Source organism: Schistocerca nitens, chromosome 9 (assembly GCF_023898315.1).
Source record: "Schistocerca nitens isolate TAMUIC-IGC-003100 chromosome 9, iqSchNite1.1, whole genome shotgun sequence".
Lineage (NCBI taxonomy): Eukaryota > Metazoa > Arthropoda > Insecta > Orthoptera > Acrididae > Schistocerca > Schistocerca nitens.
Genome location: NC_064622.1, coordinates 127,806,635 through 127,832,540, shown reverse-complemented (window position 1 = coordinate 127,832,540; position 25,906 = coordinate 127,806,635). Strand labels below are relative to the sequence as shown.

At 46.2% G+C, this 25,906-nt stretch overlaps 1 protein-coding gene across 2 annotated transcripts in view; it reads right to left on the bottom strand.

Moving 5' to 3' along the window:
- LOC126203711 (serine protease filzig-like) overlaps positions 1–25,906 on the bottom strand; it is a 370,785-nt gene that overhangs the window by 86,283 nt on the left and 258,596 nt on the right. For both annotated transcript variants that reach the window (XM_049938086.1, XM_049938087.1), the window contains exons 6-7: positions 12,284–12,376; positions 4,222–4,481 (exon numbers count right to left, since the gene is read on the bottom strand). In XM_049938086.1, the coding sequence (XP_049794043.1) occupies positions 4,222–4,481; positions 12,284–12,376 (353 nt within the window). The remainder of the gene's footprint in view (positions 1–4,221; positions 4,482–12,283; positions 12,377–25,906) is intronic.

The following is a 25,906-nucleotide window of genomic DNA, read 5'->3' as shown; positions in this document are numbered from 1 at the left end:
AACGATAAATCCAGACTTGAGTAGGATCATGTCAAAGAGCTGACGGTAGGGTTCGAGTGTGGCGCAGACCACACGAAGCCGTGGACCTAGGATGTCGACAAGGTACTGTGCAACCTGGTGGTGGCTCATATTGGTGTGGGCTGCGTTTACATCGAATGGACTGGCTCCTCTGGACCAACAGAACATTGAGTGGGAGTGGTTATGTCCGGCTACTTTGAGACCATTTGCAGCCATACATGGACTTCACCTTCGTGAGCCGTGTCGCAGGGACACAGTTGTTCGCGACTGATCTGAAGAACATTCTGGACAATTCGAGTGAATGATTTGGCCATCCAGTTCTCCCTACATGAATCCCATCCAACATTTATGGGGCACGAGCGTTTCGCAGTCGTGGTCGGCTATAGAGGCAGTGTGGCTCTGTGTTTCCGCAGGGGACTTCCTACGACTTCTTGACGCCATCCCACGTCGTGCTGCTGCAGTACGCCGGGCAAAAGGAGGTCCACCACGAGATTAGGAGGATCCCTCAGTGTACTGCGCAATGGAGTATGGCAGACAAAAATGGTTGTAATGGCTCTGAGCACTATGGGACAACTTCTGAGGTCATCAGTCCCCTAGAACATAGAACTACGTAAACCTAACTAACCTAAGGACATCACACATATCCATGCCCGAGGCAGGATTCGAACCTGATGTGCATCTAGCGGTTCTCGGCTGACGCCCCCAGTTTCAGGAGTCAAGGATAACACTTTATTAATATTTATAATACAAAGTAATATCACCAGGTACAGTAACATTTTCAGCAAGTACACGAAGTCCTTTCATCCATGCATGTATTTTCTCATCATTAGAAACTTTCCTACAAGAACGAGTATACAGAGTAAAAGGCATATTACTATAAATAAAACTAGGTCTACTTTGCGTCTTCCGTTCGATTCCACAGTGCCAGGTCTTGTAGGCGATGACATCTCGGTCGGCAAAATATTCTGGTCCAGGTAACGATGCGTTCTCAAAGCGGACAATTGCGAGTGTAAACCACCCACTGCCAGCTGCTCCAGATGCGACATCGAGTGAAGAATTAAGTCGACATCCACGAAAACAAATTGGTCCATTAAGAATAACAGACTGTGCAGTGCCATTTCCTTCAAGTTTATTTTCCAGGCTAATTATGTGTTTGTAAACTGGCATGCGGTGACGGCGATGACGATACACACGTCGACGAGGCATAGTGCTTCAATGCTGTTGCAGATAGAGCTCACAGCGGAATGACTGCGCTGGCGTGCACTGCCCGCTTATATAGAGAACGCGTGACCTTCGTTACGTAACGCGCTGATAACGGAGTTACAAGGGAAGCTCACCATCGCACCCCCCCCCCCCCCCCCCCCCACCACAGATTTACACTCCAGGAAATTGAAATAAGAACACCGTGAATTCGTTGTCCCAGGAAGGGGAAACTTTATTGACACATTCCTGGGGTCAGATACATCACATGATCACACTGACAGAACCACAGGCACATAGACACAGGCAACAGAGCATGCACAATGTCGGCAGTAGTACAGTGTATATCCACCTTTCGCAGCAATGCAGGCTGCTATTCTCCCATGGAGACGATCGTAGAGATGCTGGATGTAGTCCTGTGGAACGGCTTGCCATGCAATTTCCACCTGGCGCCTCAGTTGGACCAGCGTTCGTGCTGGACGTGCAGACCGCGTGAGACGACGCTTCATCCAGTCCCAAACATGCTCAATGGGGGACAGATCCGGAGATCTTGCTGGCCAGGGTAGTTGACTTACACCTTCTAGAGCACGTTGGGTGGCACGGGATACATGCGGACGTGCATTGTCCTGTTGGAACAGCAAGTTCCCTTGCCGGTCTAGGAATGGTAGAACGATGGGTTCGATGACGGTTTGGATGTACCGTGCATTATTCAGTGTCTCCTCGACGATCACCAGTGGTGTACGGCCAGTGTAGGAGATCGCTCCCCACACCATGATGCCGGGTGTTGGCCCTGTGTGCCTCGGTCGTATGCAGTCCTGATTGTGGCGCTCACCTGCACGGCGCCAAACACGCATACGACCATCATTGGCACCAAGGCAGAAGCGACTCTCATCGCTGAAGACGACACGTCTCCATTCGTCCCTCCATTCACGCCTGTCGCGACACCACTGGAGGCGGGCTGCACGATGTTGGGGCGTGAGCGGAAGACGGCCTAACGGTGTGCGGGACCGTAGCCCAGCTTCATGGAGACGGTTGCGAATGGTCCTCGCCGATACCCCAGGAGCAACAGTGTCCCTAATTTGCTGGGAAGTGGCGGTGCGGTCCCCTACGGCACTGCGTAGGATCCTACGGTCTTGGCGTGCATCCGTGCGTCGCTGCGGTCCGGTCCCAGATCGACGGGCACGTGCACCTTCCGCCGACCACTGGTGACAACATCGATGTACTGTGGAGACCTCATGCCCCACGTGTTGAGCAATTCGGCGGTACGTCCACCCGGCCTCCCGCATGCCCACTATACGCCCTCGCTCAAAGTCCGTCAACTGCACATACGGTTCACGTCCACGCTGTCGCGGCATGCTACCAGTGTTAAAGACTGCGATGGAGCTCCGTATGCCACGGCAAACTGGCTGACACTGACGGCGGCGGTGCACAAATGCTGCGCAGCTAGCGCCATTCGACGGCCAACACCGCGGTTCCTGGTGTGTCCGCTGTGCCGTGCGTGTGATCATTGCTTGTACAGCCCTCTCGCAGTGTCCGGAGCAAGTATGGTGGGTCTGACACACCGGTGTCAATGTGTTCTTTTTTCCATTTCCAGGAGTATAGTTATAAGTTGGCACAGTGGACAGGCCTTGAAAAACTGAACACAGATCAATCGAGAAAACAAGGAGTTGTGTGGAACTATGAAATAAATAAGCAAAATATACAAACTGAGTAGTCCATGCGTAAGATAGGGAACATCAACGATAGTGGGAGCTCAGGAGCGCCGTGGTCCCGTGGTTAGCGTGAGCAGCTGCGGAACCAGAGGTTCTTGGTTCAAGTCTTCCCTCCAGTGAAAAGTTCAATTTTTTATTTTCAGACAATTATTATCTGTCCGTCTTTTGGGAGTGATTATCACATCCACAAGAAAACCTAAATTGGGCAAGGTAGAAGAATCTTTTTATCCATTCGCCAAGTGTACAAGTTAGGTGGGTCGACAACATTTTCCTGTCATGTGACGCACATGCCGTCACCAGTGTCGTATAGAATATATGAGACGTGTTTTCCTGTGGAGGAATCGGTAGACCTATGCCCTTACGATAAAATGTTTTCGGTTCCCATTGGATGGGCACGTCCTTTCCTCTACTAATCACACAGTTTTGCGGTGCGGTCGCAAAACACAGATACTAAACTTATAACAGTGAACCGAGACGTCAATGAACGAACGGACAGATCATGAGTTTGCGAAAATAAAAAAAGTTAACTTTTCACTCGAGGCAAGACTTGAACCAAGGACTTCTCGCTCCGTAACTGCTCACGCTAACCACGGGACCACGACGCTCCGGATCTCATAGTCTCCTTGATGTTGCATATCTGACGCATGGACTAGTCAGTTTGCATATTATGCTTATTTTTTTCATAGTTCCACACAACTCCTTCCTGTTTCCTCGATTGATCTGTGTTCAGTTTTTCAAGGCCTATCCACTGTGCCAACTTATAACTAAATCTGAGGGGGGTGCGATGAGGAGGTTCCCTTGTTAGACTCTGTGCGCACCAGCGAGAGAGCAATATACTCGTAGCGTACGCGCGCTCTGGCTGTACTATGAGCGCGCGTGTGCTGGTGCACCTGCCTAGCGCCGAGCCAAGCGGGTTGCGTAACGGCCGGCTAGGCGCCCAGCGGGCAGTGCGGCACTATGCTTTCTTAATTTTTTCAAATTGTTGCATGCTTGAGCAACTGGAGCACCTGGCAGTGGGTGTTTTACACTCGCAATTGTCCGCTGTGAGAACGCATCGTTACCTGGACTAGAATCTTTTGCCGACCGAGATGTCATCGCCCACAAGACCTGACACTATGGAATCGACCCGAAGACGCAAAGTAGACCTAGTTTTGTTTATAGTAATATGCCTTTCACTCTGTATACTCGGTCTAGAACCGCCCGGCCACCCCGGCCGGCTATGGAAGACACCCAAAGTCATGTTCAACTTGCTGTTTCGAGCAGTGTATGTTAGAAGTGTAATGATATTAACCGTCATCGTGCTGGGGTTGGCGCGTGGTGCGTCTGCCCTCCGTGGTGGTGGGGGCGGTCGGCCTGGGCCGCGCCGCGGCGCCCACGTCCGGCGTGATCCACTCGGCGTCCGGCGGCCTCTGGCCTGGCCCCGGGCGGCGGGTCGTCGCCTCGCCGGCGGGCTGCCGCGAGCCCTCCTCCCCCTCCTCCCACACGTTGTGGAACGGCAGCGGGGCGGCGGTGGCCGGCCGGCGCGAAGACAGGGGCGTGGCGGCCGTCGTCCTGCGGGCGCACACCGAACACCGCTTCACGTCACGTCACGTCCAGAAACACTTGCAGTTCGTGCAGTGAAGGCTTTCGCGACCGGATGTTTCAGCTGCCGAGAATTCTTCCGGGTTGTATGGCCGTGGTCCGTGGAACTCTCCTATCCCTGACGTTTCGTCCGAAGCTACGTTGGACATCTTCGGAGGGGCTCCTGGTTGTGCTGAGTCTTGCCGACTGACGAGTCGGACGTCGAAGAACGGCCTAAATAACGTGGAAAGTGGGCGTGGACTGGATTTCACATTATAGCAGAGATAAACCTTGTCAGGTGTAAAATATAACTATCGATCATAGTACGTTAAAGATAAAAACTACTCATCGATTCTATAACGCCACTGTCCATATATCGCTGAGTTTCATGGCTTCATCTTTTCTGTTAAAATTATACCCATGTTTATATTTTTCGGTGGCTTCTCTATGTGGATAATAGTTCGTCATTGTACATAAAACTTCAGTTTCCGAAAATTTCACTACGTGATCACCCGACTGAAAAGCATGTTCCGCCAAGGCTGACTTGTCTGTTTTCCCTAGTCGGCAAAGACTTTTACACTACTGGCCATTAAAATTGCTACACCACGAAAATGACGTGCTACAGACGCGAAATTTAACCGACAGGAAGAAGATGCTGTGATATGCAAATGATTAGCTTTTCAGAACATTCACACAAGGTTGGCGCCGGTGGCGACACCTACAACGTGCTGATATGAGGAACTTTCCAACCGATTTCTCATACACAAACAGCAGTTGACCGGCGTTGCCTGGTGAAACGTTGTTGTGACGCCTCGTGTATGGAGGAAAAATGCGTACCATCACGTTTCCGACTTTGATAAAGGTCGGATTGTAGCCTATCGCGAGTGTGGTTTATCGTATCGCGACATTCCTGCTCGAGTTGGTCGAGAACCAATGACTGTTAGCAGAATATGGAATCGGTGGGTTCAGGATGATAATACGGAACGCCGTGCTGGATGCCAATGGCCTCGTATCACTAGCAGTCGAGATGACAGGCATCTTATCCGCATGGCTGTAACAAATCGTGCAGTCACGTCTCGATTCCTGAGTCAACAGATGGGGACGTTTGCAAGTCAACAGCCATCTGCCCGAACAGTTCGACGACGTTTGCAGCAGCATGGACTATTAGCTCAGAGACCATGGCTGCGATTACTCTTGACGCTGGCCCGCATCTCGTGGTCGTGCGGTAGCGTTCTCGCTTCCCACGCCCGGGTTCCCGGGTTCGATTCCCGGCGGGGTCAGGGATTTTCTCTGCCTCGTGATGGCTGGGTGTTGTGTGATGTCCTTAGGTTGGTTAGGTTTAAGTAGTTCTAAGTTCTAGGGGACTGATGACCATTGATGTTAAGTCCCATAGTGCTCAGAGCCATTTTTTGACGCTGCATCACAGACAGGAGCGTCTGCGATGGTGTACTCAACGACGAACCTGGGTGCACGAATGGCAAAACGTCATTTTTTCGGATGAATCCAGGTTCTGTTTACAGCATCATGATGGTCGCATCCGTGTTTGGCGACATCGCGCTGAACGCACATTGGAAGAGCGTATTCGTCATCGCCATACTGGCGTATCACCCGGCGTGATGGTATGGGGTACCATTCGTTGCACGTCTCGGTAACCTCTTGTTCGCATTGACGGCGCTTTGAACAGTGGACGCTATATTTCAGATGTGTTACGACCCGTATCTCTACCCTTCATTCGATCCCTGCGAAACCCTACATTTCAGCAGGATAATGCACGACCGCATGTTGCAGGTCCTGTACGGGCCTTTCTGGATACAGAAAATGTTCGACTGCTGCCTTGGCCAGCACATTCTCCAGATCTCTCACCAATTGAAAACGTCTGGTCAATGGTGTCCGAGCAACTTGGTTCGTTATAATACGCCAGTCACTACTCTTGATCAACTGTGGTATCGTGTTGAAGCTGCATGGGCAGCTGTACCTGTACACGCGGTCCAAGCTCTGTTTGACTCAATGCCCAGGCGTATCAAGGCCGTTATTACGGCCAGAGGTGGTTGTTCTGGGTACTGATTTCTCAGGATCTATGCACCGAAGTTGCGTGAAAATGTAATGACATGTCAGTTCTAGTATAATATATTTGTCCAATGAATACCCGTTTATCATCTGCATTTCTTCTTGGTGTAGCAACTTTAATGGCCAGTAGTGTATGTTCCTTCAGCCATGTATTCACACTTCTGGGTATAATTTTAACAGAAAAGAAGAAGCCATGAAACTCAGCGATATATGCACAGTGGCGCTACAGAATCGATGAGAAGTTTTTATCTTTGTCGTACTATGATCGATAGTTATATTTTACCCTTAACAAGGTTTATCTCTGCTATCTCGTGAAATCCAGACCACCCCCACTTTCCACGTTATTTAGGCCGTTCTTCGACGTCCGACTCATCACTCGGCAAGACTCAGCACAACCAGGAGCACCTCCGAAGATGTCCAACGTGGCTTTGGACGAAACGTCAGGGGTAGAAGAGTTCCATGGACCACGGCCATACAACCCGGAAGAATTCTTGGCAGCTGATACTTGCAGTTGTCAAAACGCAAGCCGCCACAAATAATGGAGAATCCTAAATCCACAGCCCTCGTCGACATATTTTTAAATGGCATGACATGGTCAAGAATGTGGAAATGCCATATTAATTTTCAGTATAACTTTTATTTGTCTACATCGCGAGTTTATAAAATGAAATGACAGATTTCCGTTGTTTAGCAATGACCATCAATCCTAAAAAAAATAGTGGTATTCATAAGGAGTCCTATCTACTTAAGAACATATACAATACAGGTTGTGCCAAATCGAAACAAGTGACAGTAGCTCCACAACCAGTTGTATTGAGATAGGACACCAATGGTTGGAAGTGTATATTTACTGTGTTATGGACATAGAGCCGATGGCCTTGCCACGGCGGTGACACCAGCTCCCGTGGGCTCACCGAAGTTGAGCAATGTTGGGAGTGGAAAACCCTTGGATGGATTACCGTCGGGTCTGGGAGTGGTGTTGGCAAGTGGAGTGCCCTCAGTGTGGCCAATTGAGGAGGACTGAGTTGCAGCTGTCCGGTCACGAAAACTGGCAACGGCCGAGGCGAGCGTCGTGCTGACTAGATGCCCCTTGAAATCCGTGAACAGTGACGTATGTCGTCTGAGGATGACACGGCTGTCGGTCGGTACCGTTTGGCTTTCCGAGGCCTGTTCGGATGGGGTTCAGTTCCGGGTTATGGACACACACTGTATACCAGTTAACAACAACGTAGCTTTTAGTAATTCCTCAAAGCGACCACTGCCAGTCACCTCGAGCTGTTACTATTTAGCTACTTTGTTATACGGTGTACATTGTGTAAGTCCATCAAACAATAAATATGCATTTCGAACCATTGGTTCCCTACCTCAAGATAATCGGTTGTGGTCCCATAGTCTCCTGTTTCAAACCAACTGAAGAGGTTTGAGACACCCTGTATAAAATTTAAAGACAAGAAAGCGACAGGACATACAATAAAGCATCGTTGTGGAGTGTAACATTTCACATGTTGTGTAATCAAGTACCGAATCATTAAAACTATTGCGTTTCGCAATGCTGGATTTAGGATGAAGGCAAAAGTATATTGCGAGATGGCACCACTGTGTGCACAATTAAGTAATAAAATTTCTCATATTGGCACAAAGTTCAACAAAAAACACCAGAAAAAGAATGTTGACAAATTAAATTACGGTTGTATAAGAGTTCAACAACTGAAAATAATAAAATGCTGGGAGGATACATGACAAGATAAAACAATTACTCCAACTACACTGAAGCCCCAAAGAAACTGGTATAGGGATGCGAATTCAAATACGGAGATATTTTAACACGCAGAATACGCCTATATAAGACAACGAGTGTCTGGCGAAATCGTTCGATCGGTTACTACTGCTACAATGGCAGATTATCAAGATTTAAGTGAGTTTGAACATAGGTGTTATAGTCGGCGCACGAGCGATTGGACACAGCATCTACGAGGTAGCGATGAAGTGGGGATTTTCCCATACGACCAATGCACGAGTGTACCTTGAAAATCAGGAATCCGGTAAAACATCACATCTCCGACATCGCTGCGACAGAAATATGATTTTGCAAGAACGGGGCCAACGACCATTGAAGACAATCGTTCAACGCGGGAGAAGTGTAACCGTTCCGTAAATTGATGCAGATTTCAATGTTGCGCCATCAAAAAGTGTCATGTGAGAACAATTCAACGAAACATCATCGATATGGGCTTTCGGAGCCAAAGTCCACTCGTGTACCCTTGATGACTGCACGACACACAGCTTTACGCCTCACCTCGGCGCGTCAACACCGGTTTTGGACTATTGGTGATTGGGAACATATTGCCTGGTCGGACGAGTCTCTATTCAAATTGTATCGAGCGGATGGACGTGTACGGGTATAGAGACAGCCTTATGAATCCGTGGACCCTGCATGTCAGCAGGGGACTGGTCAAGCTGGTGGAGGCTTAGTAACGGTGTGGGGCGTGGGGCGTGTGCAGGGGACCCCTTATTAGATACGACTCTGACAGGTGACCCGTACGTAAGCATCCTGTCTTGTCACCTGCATCCATTCATGTCGATTGCACATTGCGACGCACTTGGGCAATTCCAGCAGGGCAGTGCGACACCCCGCACGTCTAGAACTGCTGCAGAGTGGCTCCAGGAACATTTTTCTGACTGTAAACACTTCCGCTGGCCACCAAACTCCCCGGACATGAACATTATTGAGCCTACCTGAGATGCCTTGCAACGTGCTGTTCAGAAGAGATCTCCACCCCCTCGTATTCTTACGGATTTATGGACAGCCCAGCTGGTTTCATGGTGTCAGTTCCCTCCTGCACTTATTCAGATATTAGTCGAGTCCATGCCACTTCGTACTGCGGCACTTCTGCTTGGTCGCGGGGTCCCTACACGATATTAGGCAGGTGTACCGGTTTCTTTGGCTCATCAGTGTTTTATGTTTGAGTATAGTTGGCATTTTCACGAACTTATTATCCTCCATAATTTTCGCACGTGTTACACAATACCTATAGCGCCATCACCTATCGGAACTCCATGAAACATACGGGCTGAAGTGAAGATATTCCTCGATATCCCACGGCAAATTTCGTATTTTTCAATCGAATTTGGCTAATACAATAATGTGTTGCATTACTTATTGAACGCCCTTCGTAATTTCTGCTACTACAGTGTTTTTAAGATTAGGTGATGTAGGTCACCGAGGCAAAAACCATTTTCATTGCACACATTGCCTCTATAAGATGCAATGTCGTTGCCTGCATCGTTTATGTAACGTATACAGTAAGTATTCTAATTTCAGTTTTGTTTTGGTTAACTTTGGTTAAACACCAACTCTGTTTTCTTTATTCAGCTGCGAAAGTACTTGACACTCCGAAACTTGAATCATTTCAATCAGATTGCTTTTATTTACATGGGTAAGATTTGATATAATGAGATAGCATTTCAGAGCATGAAACCAGGTTGAAGTAACTAAAAGGATAGTCTTTCATGTATACGGGGTGACAATTCTTGAACTATAGGAAAAAAGAAACGTAAATTAGTTACAAAGTACGGCGTGCACACACTTTATTCAATATGTAACCGTCACTACAGGTACCGGATATAGGTTATTGTGATGTCGTCAGTCACACGAACACACCGCCGCCTGAGAGATCGATCCGCCGAATGCGATTCTCTCGATAAACGGAACAGAAGAACGGCTGTGTTAGCCAAAGAGTACACAGCCAGTCGCACTACTTATGCTCGCCGCGAGGCGACTTCTACATCTACATCTACATCTACATGACTACTCCGCAATTCACATTTAAGTGCTTGGCAGAGGGTTCGTCGAACCACAATCATACTATCTCTCTACCATTCCACTCCCGAACAGCGCGCGGGAAAAACGAACACCTAAACCTTTCTTTTCGAGCTCTGATTTCTCTTATTTTATTTTGATGATCATTCCTACCTATGTAGGTTGGGGTCAACAAAATATTTTCGCATTCGGAAGAGAAAGTTGGTGACTGAAATTTCGTAAATATATCTCGACGCGACGAAAAACGTCGTTGCTGTAATGACTTCCATCCCAATTCGCGTATCATATCTGCCACACTCTCTCCCCTACTACGTGAAAATACAAAACGAGCTGCCCTTTTTTTGCACCCTTTCGATGTCCTCCGTCAATCCCACCTGGTAAAGATCCCACACCGCGCAGCAATATTCTAACAGAGGACGAACGGGTGTAGTGTAAGCTGTCTCTTTAGTGGACTTGTGCATCTTCTAAGTGTCCTACCAATGAAACGCAACCTTTGGCTCGCCTTCCCCACAATATTATCTATGTGGTCTTTCCAACTGAAGTTGTTCGTAATTTTAACACCCAGGTACTTAGTTGAATTGACAGCCTTGAGAATTGTACTATTTATCGAGTAATCGAATTCCAACGGATTTCTTTTGGAACTCATGTGGATCACCTCACACTTTTCGTTATATAGCGTCAACTGCCACCTGCCACACCATACAGAAATCTTTTCTAAATCGCTTTGCAACTGATACTGGTCTTCGGATGACCTTACTAGACGTTTATCGACTTCATGTGCAGCAGGAGAGTAGTGCAGTTGTGCCAGTCTACAGTTGGTAGCCGCGCTCAGTGGTCAGCCAGCGCCGATGTTAGTCAGTCTTCGTCTGCAGCTCAGTCATTGCTGCCATCAAGTCTTTGTAGCTCCCTTCCAAGTTAGTCTTCAAATTCACCGGATTCGACATTCAAGATTACGAGAGATTAATTCGTCACTGCAAGATTTGTGACTTGTAAATTATGTCATTCTGCAGACGCTTAGTCTAGTTGCGTCTTCTATAACTGTCAACCAACTGATCATGGACTACAGCAAAGTTAAGTAATAAATACTTTCTTATTTTGTACTCCTGCTAATTAATTGTGTTTTCCTGTTGTAGCTACCAAGCAGTCTTGGCATAGTAGAACCCACGTTTCCACCTCTTTGGCTATCTCATATTTGCCACCTCATGTTGATGGACTACTGCTTTTAGTTCGGCAAGGATTTTGGGGTTATTGCTGTACACCTTGTGTTTAATATTGTACACTAAAAGGGTGTCGCATGTGTTCAGATCCAGAGAATTTGGCGGCCAATTGAGGCCCATCCCAGTGCCAGAGCCAAGAAGCATCCCCAAAGTGCTCCTTCAGGACATCAAACACTCTCCTGCTTCTATGGGGTCGAGCTCCGTCTTACATGGCCACATCTTATCGAAATCAGCGTCACTTTGGATAATGGGGATGAAATCATCTTCCAAAACCTTCACGTACCGTTCGGCAGTCACCGTGACATCAAGGGCTATTCCGTGACTGGACACTGCACATCACACAGTCACCCGTTGAGGATGAAGAGACTTCTCGATCGCCAAATGCGAATTCTGTCATGCACAACTTTTGCTTACCGACGATCCATCTAAATGGAAGTGCGATTCGTCGCTAAGGCAAACCATACTAATTCCCATCATGCCCCAAGGCCAGCCGTGCAGTTTGAACGTCCTAACGCAAACCGTTCAGAAGTCACGAGGATTTTATTTCGTATAGTTCAATAATTGTCACCATGGACTTTAATAACCAACTTTCATTAATTTTTTTATCATCATTGGCCTACTGTTGTTCAGATGCAGCGTTCGCTTGCCTTTAGTCCTGGACAGGCCTCACAGGCGTTGAGTGGACTCACCTGCGATTTAGGTAGGGGTCCTCGTCGAATGGGTCGGGCCGGCGCGTCGTGCGATCCTCGCGGTTCCCGCTGCCGAATGGATCCGCCGTCGGCCTGACAAACACAAACAGATTAAAACTATGTTGTTTCTATTGATGAAGAATTACCCTATTTCACTTCTGTTGCAGGTCGTTTGGCACAAGCGGCCGTTCATCACAGTCCTTTGTTGTACGTTTTATAAAAGTAGGCGTCTTTTTCTTGTTCTAGTCTTTATTTTTGTGTGTTACACGTGTTCTACTTTAGTTTCACATTAAGGCATCTTCATTTATTTTAAACACAGAATAGATACAATTTTTCACTATGGTCGACATAATCGTCTTGAGAGATTTAGGCAACTGTGTGCGAGTAGATATTTAATATAATTCTCGTTTCTTGTTCCGTCACAGTTGCACACTTTTTTTAATTCGATTACATGTTTCGACCCTTGTGGATTATCTTAAGATCTGAAACAAAGTAAAACTAAACATGTAGCATCCAACATTTAAATAGTAAAAAAGAAAACATTATACATCCATTGCTCTACGCCAACACTTTTAATATTTTAACGAAAAATCTTTATACGATTTTATTTTCAAACTTTCAGAGTAAGAACTTATAGCTTAATACTTATAGTTTCACAATTTGAATATCTTGAGATGTTTATTCAATTTTGGCTACTTGATTTCCAGTTTTAAAATCTACTATTTTATCATCCTTTTATAGTTTTACGTATCGATTCTGGTATCTTAACAGAAGGTTTTTACATTGTTGTCTTTTTGGAACTTTTAGTATAGGACCGTCTCTTCTTGAACCCATAGCATCCCTGTTACTACCCACCCCTCCCCCTCCCACCTCCCCTTCATCTTTGCCTCCTTTGCTCGGTATCAATTCCCCCCCCCCCCTTTCCCCGCCCCATCGGTTCTTTTTATAATTACACTATTTTATACTGCTTACATCTTACATATGCATTGTTCTACACTATTAGTGTTTTAACGACAATTGTTACATAATTGCACGTTCTATAATTTGAACACGATCTTTCTTGTTAAGCTCACGACTTATCCACCACTGCCCCCGCCCTCCAGCGCTGCTTCCTTTCCCCTCCTCCAATCAGGCTCACGCCACTTCTCCTCCCCATCCTAGCCCCGACATCCAACATCTACCGATTTAAAACATTGACCCCAGTTGCAAAGTACAGTACTCTGACATGTCGTTCTGAGTAGACACGACGGGTTGCTGACGTAATTACTTTGGTAAAATCTACACTTACGTACAATTATTTTCTTCTCTACTATTGTAAAATATTTGATGTTACATCTTTAGTTTTACTTTGTTTTAGATCGTAAGATGATCCAGAGTGATCGAAACATGTAATCGAATAAAAAAAATGCAAATGAGAATTATCTTACATAAGTACAGTTTCTTGTTTTTATATGGGATACTTACAAATTAGGAAACAGTACAAGCCATAAATTTTTCATTAATAAATTACTCGCAGTTATTCGTTTATCCAGTTGAAACCTCCGTTTCATCCGGTCATAGGTTAGAGGTCCCACTGTAACTTCACTTATGTAGTTTTCATCTGCCATTTGTAACTGCTGTGGAACACCATGACTGAACTAGCAAGAAATGCAGATTTTTCTTAAGAAAAGTGCGAGCAAATTCCGTCGCAACTGTTTGTTCACGTTCTCTCTTTCTCTCTCTCTCGTTCTCGGAAGAAAAATCGTAGTTTTTACTGGATCAGTAGTGGTTTCCCTCACTGATTGGCTCGAGAATCTTGGAAACTGCAAACAAAAGATCGTAACGTGAAATGGTGTTCGATGTTCTATAAGTGAAGTTACAATTCGACCTCTGACCAATAATCAGATAATTCGGAGATTTTGGTTCGACAAAGGAATAACTGAGAATTACAATTTATTTATGTAAAAGCTAAGGCTTGAACTGCAATCTAGTCTGTAAACACAGCATTTCTGCCGGCCGCGGTGGTATAGCGGTTCTAGGCGCGCAGTCCGGAACCGCGCGACTGCTACGGTCGCAGGTTCGAATCCTGCCTCGGGCATGGATGTGTGTGATGTCCTTAGGTTAGTTAGGTTTAAGTAGTTCTAAGTTCTATGGGACTGATGACCACAGATGTTAAGTCCCATAGTGCTCAGAACCATTTGAACCACAGCATTTCTCAGTAGGTATCACGTGTGAAAACTATTAATATAGACTGCAGCAAGAAAATGGCGTTTCAATTTATGAAACGAATATTTATGTGCTTGCTACGGAAAATGGCCACGCCAATTAACTTGTTACAATCAAAGTTGTTTATAGCAAAACGAAATTTTTAACTTAATATGGTTACTACAATAATATAAAATCAAAAACTACCAGAAATTAAAAAAATAGAACCCTATCTATGTAGGGGAATACTTCTCAGAGTTTAGACTCCATAACTATGGTTGAAGTTTAATGTATTTTCTTATTCCATTTTTAAATGATGCCATTCACTTTTTATGTGTTGTGGTCTTTTTCCGAATTTACAAAAATTACTCCAGATAATTAAGGTTCTACAAATGTTTCAAGGTACAGCACGATCATGTATCTAGGAACAAATATGCTATAAAAATTTAAAAGCGTTGCAATCGATAAAATCTTGTTAACACTGCATTTACTCGCCTGTTTGTTACATTATTACCCTACTACACACTAATAATCAGTAGCTGAAATTAAATTAAGCAGAAGTATTAGCGAAGGCCAGTTACAAGTTACGTACATTTTGAAAGTGAAGCTATTGGAACTAACACAAATTTTGATTTTCAACGCAGGTAAAATTGTCAAGACATTAAAGAAACTTATTTCATTTGCAAGTATCACTTGTTCGATGGTAAAAGATCTTCTGTTTCAGGGTAGAAGACTGTGCATGAATGACGAAATATAGCTTCACTGTCCACTTGTTATAGAAATACTGTTAAAATATACAGCATTTTACTCATCATAAAATTCTATAGGCGAATGATTAACAATACAGTGGAACCTGGCTACAGCAACAATCAAAGGGCCTTGAAAATGACGTTGTTATAAACGAGGGTCGTTGTAACCGAGATTCGTATTTTCACTCTAACATGCTGAAAGATCTGAATGAAGATTGTGTGGATTATGGGATGGAAATAAACACAGCAAAAACAAAGAGTACGGTCATCAGTACAAGACGCAGACTGTCCAATATTAAAATAGGACAATCTACCATTAGCCAAGTAAGTGCATTTAAATATCTTGGAAGCACAATAACTGAAGACTTGAGATGTCACCAGGAGGTGAAAACTCGAATTGCCATAGCGAAGGAGGCATTCAACAGAAAGAGGAGACTCTTATGTGGCAAATTAGATAACGGTCTAAGGAAAAGGCTTGGCAAATGTTTTGTCTGGAGTGTGGCACTATATGGGACAGGAACATGACGCTGAGACGATAGGATGAAAAAAGGTTAGAAGCATTTGAGATGTCGATGTGGAGGAAAATGGAGAGAATAAGCTGGATGGAAAGAGTGAATAATGAAAGAGTATTGGAAAGGGTTGGTGAGAGAAGATGACTGCTGAAGGTTGTAAGAGAAAGGAAAAAGAACTGGTTGGGACATTAATTGAGAAGGCGTGGTTGTGCGGTAGCGTTCTCGCTTCCCGCGCCCGGGTTCCCCGGTTCGATTCCCGGCGGGGTCAGGGATTTTCTCTGCCTCGTGATGACTGGGTGTTGTGTGATGTCCCTAGGTTAGTTAGGTTTAAGTAGTTCTAAGTTCTAGGGGACTTATGACCATAGATGTTGAGTCCCATAGTGCTCAGAGCCATTTGAACCAATTGAGAAGGGAGTGCTTGCTAGCAGATGCTTTGGAAGGATTGGTTTGTGGGAGAAGACCGAGAGGAAGAAGGAGATACAAGATGATAGAACGACATAAAGGGAAGAGGAAATTATGCAGACCTGAAGAGGATGGCAGAAGACCGGACAGGCTGGAGAACTACCGTGTGAAAACCTGCCTTTAGGCAGAACACTGATGATGATGATGATGTAGTGAAAAATGGGAAATAATGAATTTATTTAGCCTTGTTTTATTTTACATACATCATTCGTTCTTAAGCTTACATCTACATCTACAGCTACATGCATATTCGGCAAGCCACAGTACGGTGTGTGGTAGAGGGTACCCTGTACCACAACTAGTCGTCTCCTTCCGTGTTCCACTGTGTCTGTATGCCTCCGTGCGAGCCCAAATTTCTCGCATGTTACCTTCGTGGTTCCTACGCGAAGTGTATGATGGCGGCAATAGTATCATTCTGCAGTCAGCTTCTAATGCCGGTTCTCTAAACTTTCTCAGGAGCGTTTTTCGAAATGAATGTCTTCTTGCCTCCAGGGATTCTCACTTGAGTTCCCGAAGCATATCTGGAACACTTGCACTACGATCGAACCTACCAGTAACAAATGTGGCAACTCGCCTCTGACTTGCTTCGATGTCTTCTTTCAATCCGACCCGCTACGGATCCCAAACACTCAAGCAGTACTCAATAATCGCACTAGCGTCCTATATGCGGTCTCCTTTACAGATGAACCACATTTTCCTAAAATCCTCCCAATAAACTGAAGACGACTATTCGCCTTCCCCGTCACAATCCTCACGTGCTCGTTGCATTTCATATCGTGTCGCAATGTTAAGGCCAGATATTAAAGCGACTTAACTGTATCAAGAAGGACACCACGGGCGCTGCGGGTTTGTTTTTCCCACTCAACAGCATTAACTTACATTTTTCTACATTAAGAGCCAGCTGCTATTCTCACACCAACTACAAACTTTGTCTAGGTCATCCTGTATCAACCTGCAGTTACTTATCTTCGACACCTTCTTGTACTCCACAGCATCATCAGCGAACAACTGCAAATTGCTGCCCACTGTGTTTGCCAGATCATTAATGTATACAGAAAATAGCAACGATCCTATTACACTTCCTGGGTTACTCCTGATGTTACTCCTGTTTCCGATGAGCACTTACCATCGAGGACAACATACTGGGTTCTATTACTTATGACGTCTTCGAGTCAGTCGCAATCCTGGTAGCATATTCCGTATACATGTACCTTTGTTAATTGTTTGCAGTGGGGTGACCAACAATGTATTCCATTCTCATCCCGTTCGGTTCAAAATGGTTCAAATGGCTCTAAGAACTATGGGATTTAACATCTGAGTTCATCAGTCCCCCAGACTTAGAACTACTAAGTAACCTAAGGACATCACACACATCCGTGCCCGAGGCAGGATTCGAACCTGCGACCGTAGCGGTCGCGTGGTTCCAGACTGATGCGTCTAGAACCGCTCGGCCACAATGGCCGGCCGACTGCCACAGTAGACGATGCCATTCTGGGACGGGAATGGCAAGAATTCGATTCCCGTATTGACGTCTGCCGGGTCACTCATTGTATGCATCTCGAATGTTTGTAAAAAAACTTTCAGAGTTTCTCTTGAAAATGCAATATGTATGATATCTGTACAATGTTTAGTTCTTGTGCAATAAATAATTGAAAGCGTTCCCGGACTTTATGTACATCCTGTACATGTGTCGTATTAAGCAAGGATAAGAAATATGTGCCTTATGAGGAGTATGGCCGTACCATAGAAATCACGATGTTATAACGAAATTGTCGTTGTAGTTGATGTTATGAGAAAGTTCAGCTGCATATTCCAGAGAGCTTTTATACTGTGTACTAAACAGCACTTACATACGAGGTAGAATTCCAAATCTGTACAAATACTACACTGACCACAACCTTATATCTAGCAACAACTGTAGAAAATGGTGGAAAATTCTTCTTACTGTCTCTTGTTTGCATTCCTTCACGTGACTCTAAAATCAGTCACCAGACTGAATTTCTGACCAAAAAACACAAGGTACACAATCCCCTAGGTATAACCCCCTCCTACTAATAACTCTATTCTGCAATTCTGCAAAATGTTGAAGATTTCACGGATGTTTCAGTAAGATTACTTGTCGTTCATCCCAACCTAAGTACTCTAACCACATCTACCGAGCTAGGTGGCGCAGTGATCAGCTTACTGGTCTCGCATTCGGGAGGACGGCGGCACGGACCCGCATCCGACCGTACTCATACGGTTTTTCGTGATTTGCTTCCCTATTGTTCTCTACTCCGGGTTTGTGTTCCATCTCTCGTTGTCGACGGGTCGTTAAACACTAATCTCCTCCTCTTCTTCTTCTTCCTCCTCCTCCCCCTTCTGCTTCAAACTACATCTGATCTACTCGGTACACTTCTCCCGTTACGTGCCTTGGCACTGCTCGAGTCTTCGGATGTCAAAGTGAGTTAGCACTATTGTAATTCGTATAGCAAATACTACAGATTTCTTAAATGACACCGTGTCATTAGCAGCAGCTGCACATCACGTAAGAACTGCAGTCACCGTAAGTGTACTTTATCCTATTGGTCGAAACCAGATGTTACATTCTGGTAACATTTAAACACAAACTAACATGCAGTCTGTTAAGTAAGAGCGTGGTCGGCATTACACACATATGATAAAAGACATCGCCTTATTTCTTTCACAGGCCAACAGAGAGAAACTTTCTCCTTCACGCAGTGTCTATAATGCAATAGTTTACTTTGAATTCTTGATTGGGATGCACAAGAAGTGACATGAGTGCTGTTCACGGGACGCGTTTATTAAACATGTTTGATGGCGACTGTCAAACGTTGGTTCATCGACAAAAATTACTGCAGGAGGACAATGATCCGAAGCACTGCAGCAGGCTTTACAGCGACTGGGAGAAGGACGACGGCATGCAGGTACTGGACTGGCCCCCACAGTCACCTGACGCTAATCATATTGAAGGTGCTCTTCCGTCAAACAGAAGAAAAGAGAGCTTCACTTTGAAACAGCTGTCAACGCAAATTCGACGCATTTGGATGGCTCTTCAACGTGAATACGCGGAAAACTTTGTTTCAAACATGCCTCGGAGATGACAAGCAATTATCGACGCTACGGGTGACTGGACGTTATTATTAATTATAATTGCATTTTTCTTTTGTTCTTGCATGATACACGTATACATGTTTTAGTTTGTTGTCAAATATATTTTTCTAATGATGAACCCGACCATGATTTCAATTAAGGGGGGTAGGACGTGAAACGGGCCGACTTGGAGCAGGAGAGGCACCACAGGACATTTCAATTTCGAGTGTCTATTCTTTTACAAATAAATTCATAAAACTTTGTCAGCATGACCAGGAAGGATTCACAATTCATACCCATAGCAGTGGAAGTTCTAAAACATAACGAAGTAATTTTTTTACGTGTGAAATTTCATCATTTTTTTCACTTACTAATGGCAGCATTTGTTGCTATAGGTACACTTTTCTACATAAGTAAGAGAGATTCTTCGATGAATTTTGCACAGCATACAAACCATACTTAAAGGTGTATGAAACTCTAGAATTTTCCAAATCTGCTAAAAACTGTGGTAAAAATTGAGGTAATTAACTATAAAATTCGTGTTTTTTCAAAACATGAAGTTTAAAATACAACAGTTCATTCGTTTTTTCATAAACTAAATAAATTCTAGAGTTTCATATACTTGTGAGTATGGTATGTATGCTGTGCAAAATTCATCGAAGAATCTCTCTAACTTATGAAGAAAAGTGTACCTATAGAATAAATGCAGCCATTAGTAAGTGACAAAATGATGAAATTTCGCACGTAAAAAAATTTATTTTGTTATGTTTTCGAACTTCCACTGCAATGGGTGTGAATCCTGAATCCTTTGTGCTTATGCCGACAAATTTTAATGAATTTATTTGTAAAAGTATAGACACTGGAAATTAAAATGTCCTGAGGTGCCTCGCCTGCTCCAAGTCGGCCCGTTTGACGTCCTACCCCCCTTAAAACTGTATGTCGCTGGAAAGAGGTCAAGCAATTAACTTATGGAGCTCTATTCTTGAACCAGTAAGAGCAGTTTTGAGTTCGATAGTTTTCAAACGCCCATGTTGTCCGCCCTAAGTTTCCCCAGCGTCGCTCGAAATCCTATTGGCCGTGGCCAGAGTCCTCACATCCTTAGCGACATGCGGTGCGCAGGAAATTACGTGTGGAACTGCTCCGGAGATTTTCAACGGACCTGTATTCTCTGCAGTGCTACACACATACAATCGTAATAGATAGAGGTCGTCAGCCCCCCCAGAAGCAGGGATAAACTTGGTACTACCCAAAGTCAATAATTAAAAGTCCTGTAGCTATTTGACTACTTTCAGGAAGATCCAACCACTGGACTTTAATGCACGGTACAGTCACATGAACACGACCAACGTGTACAATGATCACCCACACACGGCAGTGGCAGCGTTACCAGTGGAGGGTATATAAAGTGCGTCGGAGGGACGTGGGAAACAGTATTAGTTGTTGTCGTAATGCGGAACCGGACCCATTTATCTGACGCCCAAAAGTGCCATGATCACTGGCTTTCAGAACAATGGTGGAAGAATTTCCGAAACGGCTAAGTTTGTAAACTGTTATCGTGCCGCTGTGGTTAAAGGATACCGTGCATAACAAAATGACGCTATTCAAAACTGCCGCTGAGGTAACTGTGCTGAACAACAGGCCATAGGCGACAGGTGTGAACGACGGCTGTGTACTGTCGAACAGAAGTGCAACTGTTGAGCAGCTGACCCCCAGATGGATCGAGGGTCTAACAGTAGTGTCTCGTCAACGACCGTTCAGCGAAAGTTGCTGAGTATCTGCCTCTGCATCAGGCGTCTGGATCATGCATCCTTTTATGTACGAGGGTTGGAACTTAAATAGTGGCAACTATTTATTCACAACCGATACAAATGAGTTACATGTTTTCACCTGTTACTGTCCTTCAAAGTAGTCACCAGTGTTGTGTAGAACCCGTTGCCAGCGATGTGGAAGGCGTAGTATACCGTTAGCAGAGCCTGTTCTGTTGATGTTGGGAATGGAGCGGTCTACATTTATGGTGATTTCGTGTACGACTGTGACGGTGTTATCCTAACGCATTACGTTCCTCCACGGCAGACCGTCAATGCACAGTATTACTGTTCGTTTTTGGAGCATCACCTGCGACCAGCTTTGCGAAAGAATCGGCGACACTTTCTGCACAACCCACCCATCATTTTGCACGACATTGCGCGGGAGCATACAGCGCAACCTGTGGATGATCTGTTTGGTCGATGGGACTGGGAAGTACTGTACCATCCACCATACTCTCCGGACTTAAGTGCTTGTGACTTTGATTTGATTCCAAAGATGAAGGAACAACTTCGTGACATTCGCTTCAGAACTGTTCCAGAGATTCGACAGGCAGTAGACCGCTCCATTCCCAGCATCAACAGAATAGGCTCTGCTAACGGTATACTACGCCTTCCACGTCGCTGGCAACGGGCTCTACACAACGCTGGTGACTACTTTGAAGCACAGTAACATGGGCAAACATGTAACTCTTTTGTATCGATTAGGAATAAATACACTCCTGGAAATTTAAATAAGAACACCGTGAATTCATTGTCCCAGGAAGGGGAAACTTTATTGACACATTCCTGGGGTCAGATACATCACATGATCACACTGACAGAACCACAGGCACATAGACACAGGCAACAGAGCATGCACAATGTCGGCACTAGTACAGTGTATATCCACCTTTCGCAGCAATGCAGGCTGCTATTCTCCCATGGAGACGATCGTAGAGATGCTGGATGTAGTCCTGTGGAACGGCTTGCCATGCCATTTCCACCTGGCGCCTCAGTTGGACCAGCGTTCGTGCTGGACGTGCAGACCGCGTGAGACGACGCTTCATTCAGTCCCAAACATGCTCAATGGGGGACAGATCCGGAGATCTTGCTGGCCAGGGTAGTTGACTTACACCTTCTAGAGCACGTTGGGTGGCACGGGATACATGCGGACGTGCATTGTTCTGTTGGAACAGCAAGTTCCCTTGCCGGTCTAGGAATGGTAGAACGATGGGTTCGATGACGGTTTGGATGTACCGTGCACTATTCAGTGTCCCCTCGACGATCACCAGTGGTGTACGGCCAGTGTAGGAGATCGCTCCCCACACCATGATGCCGGGTGTTGGTCCTGTGTGCCTCGGTCGTCTGCAGTCCTGATTGTGGCGCTCACCTGCACGGCGCCAAACACGCATACGACCATCATTGGCACCAAGGCAGAAGCGACTCTCATCGCTGAAGACGACACGTCTCCATTCCTCCCTCCATTCACGCCTGTCGCGACACCACTGGAGGCGGGCTGCACGATATTGGGGCGTGAGCGGAAGACGGCCTAACGGTGTGCGGGACCGTAGCCCAGCTTCATGGAGACGGTTGCGAATGGTCCTCGCCGATACCCCAGGAGCAACAGTGTCCCTAATTTGCTGGGAAGTGGCGGTGCGGTCCCCTACGGCACTACGTAGGATCCTACGGTCTTGGCGTGCATCCGTGCGTCGCTGCGGTCCGGTCCCAGGACGACGGGCACGTGCACCTTCCGCCGACCACTGGCGACAACATCGATGTACTGTGGAGACCTCACGCCCCACGTGTTGAGCAATTCGGCGGTACGTCCACCCGGCCTCCCGCATGCCCACTATACGCCCTCGCTCAAAGTCCGTCAACTGCACATACGGTTCACGTCCACGCTGTCGCGGCATGCTACCAGTGTTAAAGACTACGATGGAGCTCCGTATGCCACGGCAAACTGGCTGACACTGACGGCGGCGGTGCACAAATGCTGCGCAGCTAGCGCCATTCGACGGCCAACACCGCGGTTCCTGGTGTGTCCGCTGTGCCGTGCGTGTGATCATTGCTTGTACAGCCCTCTCTCAGTGTCCGGAGCAAGTATGGTGGGTCTGACACACCGGTGTCAATGTGTTCTTTTTTCCATTTCCAGGAGTGTAGTTGCCACTATTTAAGTTCCAACCCTCGTATTTTTGCAGCTGGCAACCCTACAGGCGCCCAAAGTGGGTGTGGTGTGCTGGGCGCCTGTTGGCGACAACATGTCCCTGTACAAAATCTCGCGAGTTTCATCCTTCGCATGTACGTATTAAAGTGGGGACCTAGAAACGACGGAGAAGCTTCATCACGCCGTAGCCGTCAGTGGTTCACAACCCCACAAAGGGCCACAGCATTGAACCCACCCCATCGCCGCCCACACCAAACCCAGGGTTATTGTGCAATTCGGCCCCCAGTGGATACCCGCCCCCCCTCCCCGGCCCCGGAACGTCTCATACCAGACGAGTGTAACCCCAATGTTTGCGTGGTAGAGTAATTATGGTGTACACGTACACTGAAACGGTATTTGCGCAGCAATCGCCTACACAGTGTAACTGAGGAGGAATAATGGGAACCAGCCCGCATTCGCTGAGGCAGATGGAAAACCGCCTTAAAAGCCATCCACCAGCTGGCCGGCACACCAAATCTCAACACTAATACGCCGGTCGGATTCGTGCCGGGGACTGGCACGCCTTCCCGCTCGTCGGGAAGCAGAGTGTTAGACCATGCAGCTAGCCGGGCGGGCACTCATGCATCCTTGCTGACTGCTGTTCGTCGGCGACAAAGGCTGCAATTTGCACGCCACTACAGCAACAGGACATACACGGGAGCAGCGACAGATGATCTTTCCAGATGAATCATGCTTTATGATCCATCGGCGTGAAATGTATCCGCGAGGGACCATGTCCACCCCTACATCTAGTTGGTTTTTCCACGGCACTTTGGCACATACCAGCAGGAGAATGCCATGTGTCGCTCGGCTCGAAGAGTCCGTGCTTGGTTCTGAGAGCACCAGGATGAGTTTACCGTAACTCACCTGTCCACAAAACTCAACGGATTTATTTAAACCCAATGGAGAATCTTTGCGATCACTTCGATCGGGTTGTAGACGCCATGGATCCTCAACCGACAAACCTAGCGCAGCTGGTCACGGTGCTGGAGTCAGCGTGGTTCCACATCCATGACGCTACCTTTCCAAATCTCACTGACACTTTCCCTGCTTGTCCCACAGTGATCCGCACTTTAGGTAGGTGGTCACATTAATGTGAATGGAGAGTGTACATGCGACGGTTATTCGGAAAGTAAGGAACGATCGGTCGCGAAGTGGAAACCATAGCGAAAATCCTATGAAGTTTTGCACATGTGTGTTGGGCAGTGTCTCTAGTATGCCCGTCGATCGCGATACGTCGTTGTTTTTAGTTCTGAGCACACAAGGAGCACCTAAAGATGCCTAGGACAATAGAGTCTCCTGCCAAGTACGAGGACCTGGTGGGAAATTTCGCCTGCAGCTATGCAGCCAACATTACATAACTGTCGTATGTTTTCTTCTTCAAGACAGTTCTCAGCCGCGTTCTGCAGGGGCGATGAAGATGCTCCTGCATCGTCTTCGGTTGGAAATGTTTGATTATCCACAATACAACCAGTAATTGTCTCCCTATGACTTTCATCTCTGCTCACATGAACCGCAGGCTGTGAAGACAACATTTTGGCACAGAAACAAGCTGTTGGCCAGCGTAGAGAATTGGCGGAAAGCACTGGCGGCTGCCTTCTATAACGAGGGTATTGGAAAGTTGGTACAACACTACGACAGACGTCTAAGTCGGATCGGCGACTATGGAGATAAGTAGCTGGAAGTTGTAGCTAACTGTTGCAAATAAAACGGCTTTGATTTTCACCGAGGTTTCCATTTCGCGACCTATCGTTCCTTACCTTCCGAATAGCCTTCGTACTCAGCTCAAAGTTCATACACGACCTCCGGTTGGCTTCTGGCAGGTTCCGCCAATAACCACAATAACAAAACAGTTCAGTGTTAAATTTCGACTGAAAGATATGGAATTTATTTGCTTCAATTAAACCATTGCCAAGTCCACGTAGTTCAGTGAACAGTACCTCCAGTTAGCTTATGGTTCCGCGGTCTGACATTACATGCCACTTTCTGTCGAGCATTCCCACACAACAAAAGTAAGAACCTGGGAAATAACAAAACAGTTCTATCCAAACACTGGAACGCAATGCTGCTTATTTTAGTCTTTCTGTGTTTGAAAAGTAATACCAACTCCTCCGTCCTATAGGAGCGAGGACTTGTCGCCTCAACCCGTGAGGTCCACCAGGCAACGCCAAACCGTTCCTCGAAATTGTAACATTTAGCACTTTCAACTATCAGCCCCAAGAACATGCTTCGGCTTTCTCCACTGGCCATTTTCTGCTGCTGATACCGCTACTACTAGAATTTTTCTAAAAGATGTTGCTCCCTGCCAAGATCTTTATATGTTTATTTCAACCAGGTGCTGTCAGGGGAAAAATTACGCCCCCTAAGCCTGCCTAGTAAGCTACAGACCACAACCCATTTAGGAGGATTAGGGAAAGACAGGCCCATCTTCAGGCTGAACAAAAGCCCCTTCCTCGCTTCCCGTGCCCGGGTTCCCGGGTTCGATTCCCATAGTGCTCAGAGCCAAAAGCCCCTTCATCTTGCCTCTCAGAAACTGGCCCTGGTGTCCACAAAAACCACAGGACGAAAAGATAGGCGTGCCCAGGATATGACGTGGTACAAGTTAAACAGACACGTACACACATACATTCTGC